The 11,023-nt window shown below is 39.1% G+C and overlaps 2 protein-coding genes and 1 non-coding gene across 3 annotated transcripts; 2 read left to right on the top strand and 1 right to left on the bottom strand.

Annotated features, from left to right (window-relative positions):
• Nucleotides 1–1,935: 1,935 nt before the first annotated feature.
• On the top strand, nucleotides 1,936–4,888 carry LOC133777928 (aluminum-activated malate transporter 14-like). The gene is made up of 6 exons (XM_062217691.1): nucleotides 1,936–2,390; nucleotides 2,508–2,648; nucleotides 2,806–3,078; nucleotides 3,189–3,304; nucleotides 3,416–3,559; nucleotides 4,019–4,888. The coding sequence occupies exons 1-6, from the start codon at nucleotides 2,075–2,077 to the stop codon at nucleotides 4,625–4,627; spliced, it is 1,599 nt and encodes a 532-aa protein (XP_062073675.1). The 5' UTR covers nucleotides 1,936–2,074; the 3' UTR covers nucleotides 4,628–4,888.
• Nucleotides 4,889–5,027: 139 nt separating this feature from the next.
• Nucleotides 5,028–5,099, bottom strand: TRNAC-GCA (transfer RNA cysteine (anticodon GCA)). The gene has a single exon. It is a non-coding gene; the product is annotated as a tRNA-Cys (tRNA).
• Nucleotides 5,100–5,210: 111 nt separating this feature from the next.
• Nucleotides 5,211–6,210, top strand: LOC133777929 (uncharacterized). The gene is made up of 2 exons (XM_062217692.1): nucleotides 5,211–5,454; nucleotides 5,582–6,210. Exons 1-2 carry the CDS (start codon nucleotides 5,274–5,276, stop codon nucleotides 6,112–6,114), a joined length of 714 nt encoding a protein of 237 aa, XP_062073676.1. The 5' UTR covers nucleotides 5,211–5,273; the 3' UTR covers nucleotides 6,115–6,210.
• The last annotated feature ends 4,813 nt before the right edge of the window (nucleotides 6,211–11,023 follow it).

The following is an 11,023-nucleotide window of genomic DNA, read 5'->3' on the forward strand; positions in this document are numbered from 1 at the left end:
TGGCTGCTTTCTAGAATGACGACTGGCTCTACAAACTAAATCAAGTCTTTTCAGCGTGCTTTGTCCTCACTCACATGCTTCCTAGGAAAACTTCCTAGGAGGTCACCCATCCCTAGATTACCCCAGGTCAAGCACGCTTAACTTTGGAGTTCTCAAGTGATGGGCAACTGAAAAGAAGATGCATCTTGTTGATATAGGTAGTACCCATCAATCCATTTAAGCCCTCTTCAACTGTGTAGTCCCATACCTACACAGTCTTAGAATCATCACACTTGACCTTCCCCAGGCGGTGTGGGATTGCACAGCTTACCCGGTCTTTCCCCTTACGGATCACAGGATTCTGACTGTCACAACAGCCGTCGCCCTCACCACCACAGCCACAGCCACCGCCGTCGCCCTCACAGCCACACCAAAATGTTGAAGATGAGGAAAATTTCAATATTAATCTTAATGATTTTATTTAGTTATTAGTTTATGTATTTTGATTTAATTAATACTATATTTATTTTTAATAACAATAGCGATATTAGCTAGGTTGATAAATATTAAAACTATTCACATTAATTTTAATGTTAGTTATGTTTAAATTAATTAAATGCTTATTTTGTTAAATTTTACTAATTAAATTTAATAAATATTAATTTATTTCAAATAAATTTTAAAATATATTTAAAAAACAATATTAGCGGCGGACCCCGTGACTAATAATAATGCATCTGACAAATGTATTAGCGGCGGGCGCCGCCGCTAATAAGCATTAATAGCAACAACTAATTAGCGGCGGGTCCCCACCGCTAATACGTATTAGCGACAGATGTCACACTTATTAGCGGCGGAGGCCCCCGCCGCTAATGTGGTCAATTCTTGTAGTGATTTATTTATTTTACATTCCACGTGTTTCAAGTCATTTTAGTGTTTTTTCTTTAACTATCAGTCATTTGTTATATTTGTAGACAAATATTCATCACTAACTTCCACGTGAACGTACGATGATTTATCAATCAATAACATTTTCAAATTTTAGGTGATCATCTCATCTGGTTGTCACGAGCAGAATCCCCACATGCGATGCACGCATGCATGCATTTGCAATATACATATTATACATGTATATATTATATATATTTATATATATTAGAAGTAGAAGTAGTCATGATGATATTGGTTTTTTGCTAGTAATGAAGTCAGTGAAGACTGCAACAAAAATGTTGAAAAAAATCCCACCTAACGACTAACGTCCACTCCAATTCTCTACAAATCTCTCTGTCACCAACTAACAAAATAACAAGTACATTTCAAGTTTGTTATATAAATTCTAATGGCCGGTGACTACTTTCAATGCTTTTATTTACACTTTTATTACAAACAATCATATTATCATTAGTTTAGCTGTATTACTTAATATACAAACACGCTCTATACTTAATAAATATTCATAAATACGTATAATACGCGGTCTATACTACCATGTACCAAGTTGTATTAACTATTAAGTACGACAACAATATATATATATTTTTTTTTTTTAAGGTAAGACAACAATCTTTAACCCTCCTTTAGTCGGCACTCACTCACACCACCATATGCAATTATATCATTTTTTTTTTAAATTGTGTAAATTAATTTTCTTTCTTCATTTGTGACAATGATTTTATGTAATTCTATTTTGATCTTAATAAGAAGAATCAAAGACAAAATCTTAAAAAGAAGTTAAACATAGAGAAAACTCCTTACCTCAAAATTGTAACACTAATAATATGATGACATGGGGAAAAAATCAAAGGCAATATCTAAGTCACACGTAAAAATAACTCGTTTTATAATTAATAAAAAAACAAAGTTGAAAAGACCAGTCAATCACCACTTATTACATTTATTTACTAATCTATAATTAGCTATATATATAAATATACGAGGGGTCTTCTCCTTGTTTCACAGCATAAAGAAAAAAAAGTACCAGAAGATCATTTCTTACCAAGCAAAACAAAGCTATTTTGTTTTGCAAAATTTTCTGCCACAGTCATTCCCTTTGTATTAGCTTCTTCAGTTTCACGAGATAAGATTGATCACAAAAATGATTCCTACGAAGGTTCATGCTGTGACGGGAGCGAAGGTGGTGGAGAATGAGGATTCCAGGGAAAACAGAGGAAAGGGAAAGAAAAGTATGAAAAACTTGATCAAGAAAATGGACAGATATCCGGGTTTGGTTTGGCGAGCCGCGGTGAAGATGGGAAAAGAAGATCCAAGAAAGGTGACTCATTCCCTGAAAGTTGGTCTGGCTTTAACTTTGGTTTCTTTGTTGTATCTATTGGAGCCATTGTTTGCAGGGATTGGTGATAATGCCATTTGGGCTGTCATGACTGTTGTTGTTGTTCTTGAGTCCACTGCAGGTTAGTTTGCTTTGCTTTCTTTTTTTATTTTGGAACACATTTTCCCATCTGGGTTTTCGTTTATGTGATTTTTCAGCCTTGATAATGAGGAATAAATATGATGGTTTTGGAGATCAGGTGCTACTTTGTGTAAAGGTCTAAATAGAGGATTTGGGACTTTCATAGCTGGATCATTGGCATTTTTTATTGAGTTCATTGCGAATGAATCCGGTCGAGTTTTCCGAGCTGTTTTTATTGGAACTTCAGTTTTTCTGATTGGTAAGCTTGAAAGTTTTGTCATCATATAATACTAAAATTAACTTGCATTATTAACAATGCTCATGTTGAGCTTCTTTTGGGACACTCAAAAGCCCCATTAACGAAAAGGAGTTGTATCTTAATATATACTTACCATAAAATGATTTGTTTTTGACAGGAGCTATCACTACATACATGAGATTCTTTCCCAACATAAAGAAGAACTTTGACTATGGAGTTATGATATTTCTATTGACATTTAATCTGATAGCCGTTTCGAGTTATCGAATTGATAATGTGTTGAAGATTGCTCATGAAAGATTATACACCATTGCAATAGGCTGTGGTATCTGTCTTTTAATGACTCTACTGGTATTTCCACACTGGTCGGGGGAAAACCTTCACAACTCCACTGTATCTAAGCTTGAAAGTCTAGCCAAATCCATAGATGGTATATATAACAAAGTTGTTGATTACAAAACTGTTCTTTTTGCCAATAAAATCTCTCAAATCTACCATTACTTTCCCTAAACACTATTATTGTTACATGTCATTTTGCAGCTTGTGTCAATGAGTACTTTGATGAAACAGAAGAAACTTATGATGACTCGAATGAGGATCCCATATATGAAGGTTTCAAGGCTGTTTTAGACTCAAAATCTAATGATGAGACCATGGTAAGTAACCATTTTTTTAAGCTAGTAATGATCTTTTCTTATTTTATTTTATTCAAATTTGTTTTACTATTTTCAATCCCTTTCTTATTTTGAACACGGAAAATTGAGCAGGCTTTGCATGCGAGTTGGGAACCGAGGCACTCGAGACATTGTTACAGATGTCCATGGCAGCAGTATGTTAAACTGGGAGCTGCTCTTCGCCAGTTTGGATACACTGTTGCTGCACTACATGGATGTTTACGAACTCAAATTCAGGTAACTAAATAAAACTTGCAATAGAACCAATGAAATAAGTCTTGTACTATAGAAGGTGCCTAAGTTTTGTTGCAGCTGCTTAAAACAAGTATATCATCTTTACCTGTAATAAAAAATATATATATACAAAACCAAATTAAGAAGTTACCACTTACATTCTCATTCATTATTTACTAATGTCACAGATCATGGATTGAAAAACAATTCATAAGGATTCTTGTTTGGTACCTATGGCCTATGGGACATTCAGATGAATAAGGTCATCCATCCCTTCTCACATAGACCATAATATGAGAATAATTTGATTTTATAAGTTCTATTGACATTTTTTTCCCATCTTGTGACTCCTAACATGGTACAAAGTTGACACCATCAAATTAGTACTTTAATCATTGAGCATGATCTTCATTCCTTCCTAATCACATAACTTTAACAATATTCAAATGCAATCTGGTTCAGACCCCAAGACCAATTCGAGTTCTATTGAAGGACCCCTGCATTCGACTATCGGCGGAAGTCTCAAAGGTACTTAAAGAACTAGGCAACAGCATAAGAAACCGCTCTCATTGCTCGCCGGAGATACTCACTGACAACCTCAACAAAGCATTACAAGACCTCAACACAGCCATCACCACCCAACCGAGGTTCGGCTCCACCAACATGAAGAAGCCAAATGATGGGCTAGAACAACAGCAGCAGCAGCAAATGCCACAGAAATTCTTTTCTGGGGTCTTGTCATTGTCAAAAAGGGAGCAACTTCAAACATCAAAGGATCAGTTAGATGATACTGATCAGAGTAACAAGTTGAGTAAGCAAATGAGCAAAATCACTATAACAAGTCTTGAGTTCTCAGAAGCACTTCCTCTAGCTGCTTTTGCTTCATTGCTGGCTGAGGCTGTGGCCAAGCTAGACCTTGTCATTACTGAAGTTGAGGAGCTTGGAAAGCAGGCTTGTTTTAGGGAGTTTGTGAAGAATGGTGGTGGTGATCATGAGACTATTACCGTGACTTGTGAGACGCCTATAATGGAAGTTGATCAAAATCATTTGCCTCCTCATAGAACTGAATGAGTACTAGTACTATGCTTTTGGAGTTTTGGTGTTCTTAATAGGGTACTGTCCTGTTTGTATGTGCAAAATGGGATCATATACATATATACTTCTAGGTGTCTATAGATTCTTTTTAGAAGTAGATGGGTAAAAAATGGTGTATGTAATATCATTAATTTTCATGCTGGCTTAGAATATTCATAAATATTATTTTGTTTGTATCAAGTTTTGGATAAAAATGTACTTTCCATCATGTATAGCATTCCGCATGAGTTGTATAAATGAATCCATTTTGCCCAGGAAAAATCATTTGCCTGCTAATTGGAATTGAATGAGCATTTTTAATATGTTTTTTCTGTTCTTAAATTGGGTACTTGATGCGAGTACGATGCAAGAAAAAGAAAAAAGCAAAACATTTGGGAGGGCCCAACCGGGTTCGAACCGGTGACCTCTTGATCTGCAGTCAAATGCTCTACCACTGAGCTATGGACCCAATTTGTTTGTAACGTGAGATGTTATTATTATTAACCACAGTTTTGGACCAAATCTGATACGTGTCAATGCGCGAGTGCTCGAAGATAAGATATGATGGTGGTGCCTTCTCTTACGAGTGACAATTCTCTTGGTTTTATGGCATAGCAGTCCTATACTGAGTTATCAGGTTCAAATGGCTTACTGTATCTCAAACAGCACCATATTCTATGATAATAAAAGAAACATAAGCCCATATAACTTGTTTGGCTGGAACATAGGCAAGAACAACAACAATGATGAAATCTCAAAAACTAAGTACCATGATATTGATCTTCCTTTCTCACCTTCTCTGCTCAACAAAACTTTCTTAAGAGGCAATCTCTCTCTCTCTCTCTCTCTCTCTCTCATGTGGAACATTTTTTGTACTCTTTCTTGTTATTCTACGAAGAAAATTTCATGTGTTTGTTTGGTCTTGTTTATGTAATGTATACAACTAACTAGATAGGGAGCTGAAATGCTGCTACAGAGCCTCCATAGATGGATTTAGTGCAAGTGATTTCCACATGTATTGTGATTTCAAAGGACCATGTGTGATAATTGGGTACACCAAAAACAAGTCCTTCAAATTTGGTGCCTTTAATCCTGAGGGATATAGAAGCACAGACGATTACTATGACTCTTTCGATGCCTTTCTCTTCTATTGGATGGACCATATTGCCGAGGCTGATGATGGGCCTATTGTTCTGCCCAAAGTTGGGGGCAGTGGCGCAGCCCTTTTTGATTATGCTCGGGGTGGGCCTCAATTTGGGGCCGATGGGCTTCTTATTGGGCCTCCATTAGCGCCCGTTATGGGTGGATTTGCTGGCCCAGATACCAATTCGGGTGTAGGTGACCTTACGCAAGCCAAATCGAGATTGGGATTGTCGTATGCAAAGAGGGAAGATGGAAAGGAGTCGCTCTTTGGAGATGAGAACAAGGCCACTCTTGAAGAAGTGCAAGTCTTTTGCAGTCCTCAAATTGCAAGCTTGTATTAAAAGTGAATCAATTAGCAATAATATTTCTTATGTATAGAGTAAACCTTTTAAGTTGTATATAAGTGCATTTTGTCATGTGCCAAAAACATTAATTTATACTCAAACATATTTATTTTTTTACAAAAAAAAAAAAAAAAATTGTTGTGTAAAAACTTAACCAACTAAATATATCATTGTCGAATACTAATAATCAAAAAAGAAGAATAAAGAGATAAAGACAGAGGAGAGATTTTTCTTAATAGAAAAAAAATGCCCTTTTGTATATTGATTCCTTAGTAATTGAACAGTGACGGATGGTATTGTATATTTATAGTACAGTAAAGGTAAAATATCTATAACAGAAAAATATTCCCTTGAATTGTGATTGGCTCCTCAATGATTGGAATCTCTGAATTCTAGGGAATTCTAGAATAGTCTATGACAGCTGCAAATGTGGTAAATAATCATGTGTGTGCTGCTCCACTATTTTTAACAGGCTCCCTCAAGCTTGACTCGGGTTGAGGGACGACGGCAAGCTTGCTCTTTAAATAATTGAATTGACCAATTGAGATGGCCTTGGTGAATACATCAGCCGTTTGTTCTAAGGTTGGAATAAATCGAATCTCAACCAGCCCTTGATTGATCATGTCTCTGATGTAATGAACATCAACTTCTATATGTTTAGTTCTACTGTGAAAAACCGGATTGGAAGAGAGTTGTTTGGCTCCAGCATTGTCACACCAGATTACAGCAGGGACTTTGTGATTCAGATTGAGTTCTTTGAATAATGAGTGAAGCCAAGCAATCTCTGTAGATGTTTGAGATAAGGCTCGGTACTCTGCTTCTGTGGAGGACTTTGCAACTGCCTTTTGTTTTTTGGAGCACCATGTGATCAAGTTACCACCCAAGTATACACAGTAACCTGTAGTAGATTTCCTATCATCGATGGAGCCGGCCCAGTCAGCGTCACTGAAGCATTCAATAGTCCAGTTGTTTGATGGTTTGAAGATAAGACCCTGACCAATTGTACCCTTTAGATACCGTAATAACCTTTTACAAACATTCTAGTGGCGTTGAGTGGGGTTATGCATAAACTGACTTAATTTGTTAACGGTGAACGCAATATCGGGTCGACTAAGAGTGAGATATTGTAATCCACCCATGACACTTCGAAAGAACGATGGCTGATCAAAGGGTCTGCTGTCATCGATGCTTAATTTGACACCTTGAGAAATCGGAGTTGGGCTTGGTTTGCAATGCAGCATGTTTGTTCTTTTAAGTAAATCAGTCGTGTACTTCGCTTGAGATAAGTGAATGCCATAAGCCCCCCGAGTGATTTCAAAACCGAGAAAATAGTTCATGGAGCCGAGAGTTTTGAGAGAAAAGAACTGCTGCAGCTGATCGATAATAGCATGTACTTTGCCAGCATGACTACCAGTTAGGAGGATATCGTCGACATAAACTAATAGGTAGAGTTCAACCCCTGCCTTGCGGTAGTAAAATAGTGAAGGATCTGAAACTGAGTTTTGAAACCCAAGGGAAAAGAGTACCTGTTTCAGACGATCAAACTAGGCACGCGGAGCTTGTCGCAGACTGTACAGGGCCTTGTTTAATTTGCAAACATAGTGAGGATGAGCAGAGTCGACATATCCAATTGGTTGTGACATATAGACTGTTTCAGAGAGAGTACCATGAAGAAAAGCATTATCGATGTCGACTTGTTGAATATCCCAGTTGTTGGAGGCGGCAAGAGTGAGAACGACACGAATTGTTGAACTTTTAACAACGGGACTAAAGGTTTCGAAGAAGTCAATCCCTGGTTTTTGCTGAAATCCCTTTGCCACAAGACGCGCTTTCAAGCGCTGAACTGTTCCATCTGAGTTTAATTTAACACGAAAGAGCCACCCGTTATCAATTACACTCATGTCTGCAGTCCGAGGAACAAGAGTCCAGGTGTTATTTTTCTTGAGATCAAAGTATTCTGTGTCCATGGCACCCTTCCAACGGGGATGTTTTAATGCAGCAGCAGCATTGTCAGGTTCAAACTCAGTCATTAAGGCCAATGGTGAGGGGGGAAATGCAGTAAAGACACGGGGTTTGTGGATACCGGCTTTGACTCTAGTGACCATGGGGTGGGAAGGTCTTGGGGGTGTTTGGACAAGTGGGGTTTGGTGAGATGGAGGAAGGGAAGAGGGACATGAGACACTAGTTGAGGAGGATGATGTTACAGGTGAAATAGGGAGATGAATTTGACGAGGAGTAGTGGAGTAGGATTTAGTGGAGTTTGGGGTCATAGGACTTGGTGGACTCGGGATAGTGTGCTTCCGTAGGGTCTGAGAATTCGAGGGTAGGCTTTCATCGTGGGAAGCAGAGCAATTTGCAGTATCATCTATCACTCCATTAGCATGTTCAGAAGTCACAGTAGGAACATAAGGTAACCATTGGGGGTACTGACTAGGAGACAATGCAGAATATGTGTGAGCCGAGGGATATGTGAAACCATGAGCAAAGGGAAACTCATTTTCATTAAATGACACACTACTTGCAACATAAACACGACCAGAATCATGGAGACACAAATATCCTTTGTGACGAGGACTATATCCTATGAACACACACTTTGCGGATCGAAATTGTAACTTGTTAGAATTGTATGGCCGAAGATAAGGGTAACAAGCACATCCAAAGACTTTTAAAAACTTGAGATTCGGTGTAAGGCCAAACAGTTTTTGAATTGGACATTTGTAATTTAACACAGGGGTAGCTAAATGATTTATAAGAAACGTAGCGGTTTGAAAAGCCTCCCACCAGAATCTTTGTGGCATACTAGAGTGTGCTAAAAGGGTAAGGCCAGTCTCAACAATGTGCCGATGTTTTCGCTCGGCACGACCATTTTGTTGATGTGTGTGCGGGCAAGGATGTCTGAAATGGACTCCTAGATTGGTGAGAAGAGGTGCAAATTTTCTGTACTCACCACCCCAATCTGTTTGGACAGTTTTGATGGTGGTGGAGAGTTGTCTCTCCACAAGAGCTTGGAAATTTTTAAACACAGTAATGGCTTCAGACTTAGTTTTGAGAGGATAAATCCAAGTGTAGCGACTAAAATCATCAATAAAGTGTATATAATAGCGGTAGCCATGACGATATAAAACAGGTGATGGCCCCCAAATATCCGAATGAATCAAATCTAAGGCATGTTTGGACTCCTTTGGAGATAGAGAGTAAGATTTGTGATGAGCTTTACCAAGTTGACAGCTAGAACAAAAATGTAAATTAGATGGTAAAGATTGCTTTTCATTAACTAAAACATGTTTGAGTACATTAAGAGAAGCGTGGCCTAGCCTAAGGTGCCACAAGTTAGACTCATCAACAGAAGTATGAAAACAGGACGCAACAGACTCAACATTAGGACAACTACTGGACTGTGTGTTAGTGGACTCTTGAGAAGCGAAACAAGCAGACTTGTGACTTGGTGAACATGCTGGTGGAGTAGAAAGTTGATACAACCCGTTGCTAACCTTCCCTTGAAGAAGAACCTTCTTCGAATCCATGTCCTTCAAAACACACGAGTTAGCATAGAATTTGGCATAAGCATTGTTATCTTTAGTGAGTTGAGACACACTTAAAAGATTTTTGGCAATTTTTGGTACACACAAGATGTTATTTAACTGAACAGGTTTAGAATCACCATGTGACTTAATGACTGAGCTACCAATATGAGTAATAGGAAGAGATTGACCATTGCCTACTGTGATTTGGGTCTTACCATTATACTCAGCGTGAGTCTGCAGGTTACCAGCATTGTCGGTCATGTGGTTTGTGGCTCCACTATCCACATACCAGTTAGCATCATCAGGTTGTGGCTGTTGTCCTGTGTTAGCTAGAAAGGCTTGCTGTCCATTGCCATTGTTGGTAGCAGTGGAGTTTTGATTATTGGAGCCACTGTTGGTACTTGGAGGTGCAAAAGCTACATCAAATCTGTGGTAACATTTTGCACAGCTGACAGACAACACGATTTTGATTTCCATCGCGGCCTCGACCTCGTCCACGACCACGGTAGTTTGTAGATCTGCCAGAATTAGAGGGAGAAAAGGGTTTTCTGCCTCGAGCAGCATAGTTAGCAGAAGGGGCAACAAGGTCAGTGGTAGCAACATTTAGTTGATCAATCCTCATTTCCTGGCTTTGTAGGAGGAACTGAACCTCTGAAAGTGTGATGCGATCTCCTCTAGAGGTGAGATTCACAAACACGGAGTCATACTCCGGACCAAGTCCACCGAGTATATACAGAATGAGATCATCATCGTTGAACACCTGACCTGCTGAAGTGAGACCATCTGCAATAGATTTCATTTTGAGGACATAATCATGGATCGACAGTGATCCTTTCTTCAGCGATTGAAGTTGGAATCGAAGCTGTAAGATGCGAGCTCGAGATTGAGTGTTGAAAAGATTCTCAAGGAGCAGCCACAATTCTGCAGAAACACGACAACGAAGAACATGGCCTAACATGGCCTCTGAGATTGAGTTGAGCAACCAACTCAAAATAGCTTGATCAGTACGAATCCAGATAGTGTAAAAGGGGTTAACCTGTCGTGGAGCAGCTGGAGCATCAACAAACTGAGGAGGGCACAACCGTGTACCGAAGAGAAATCCATCAAGGTCATGTGCGCGAACGGCAGGGATGACCTGAGAACGCCAGTAGGCATAGTTATCTCTGTCCAAACGAATCGCAATGGGCGCTAGTGGTTGAAGTAGAGGTGCGGGTAAGGCTGGAGCTGGTGCAACTGGAACCGGAGCTGGAGGTGGAGCATCGACGGTGGCAGAACGTGCGCTGCTGACTGAGGAATCACCTTGGGATGCCATTATGGTTTCTGATACCAAATTGGGCCTCCATTAGCGCCCGTTATGGGTGGATTTGCTGGCCCAGATA

The sequence above is a fragment of the Humulus lupulus genome, chromosome 5, assembly GCF_963169125.1.
Source record: "Humulus lupulus chromosome 5, drHumLupu1.1, whole genome shotgun sequence".
In the NCBI taxonomy this organism is placed as follows: domain Eukaryota; kingdom Viridiplantae; phylum Streptophyta; class Magnoliopsida; order Rosales; family Cannabaceae; genus Humulus; species Humulus lupulus.

What these genes read in the sequence shown, in the direction of transcription:
- LOC133777928 (XM_062217691.1), top strand. Translation starts at nt 2,075, where the DNA reads ATGATTCCTACGAAGGTTCATGCTGTGACGGGAGCGAAGGTGGTGGAG. An exon ending in TCTAGCCAAATCCATAGATG is followed by an intron (nt 3,079 to 3,188) that starts GTATATATAACA and finishes GTCATTTTGCAG; the next exon opens with CTTGTGTCAATGAGTACTTT. An exon ending in GTTTACGAACTCAAATTCAG is followed by an intron (nt 3,560 to 4,018) that starts GTAACTAAATAA and finishes AATCTGGTTCAG; the next exon opens with ACCCCAAGACCAATTCGAGT.
- LOC133777929 (XM_062217692.1), top strand. Translation starts at nt 5,274, where the DNA reads ATGGCTTACTGTATCTCAAACAGCACCATATTCTATGATAATAAAAGA. An exon ending in CAACAAAACTTTCTTAAGAG is followed by an intron (nt 5,455 to 5,581) that starts GCAATCTCTCTC and finishes ACAACTAACTAG; the next exon opens with ATAGGGAGCTGAAATGCTGC.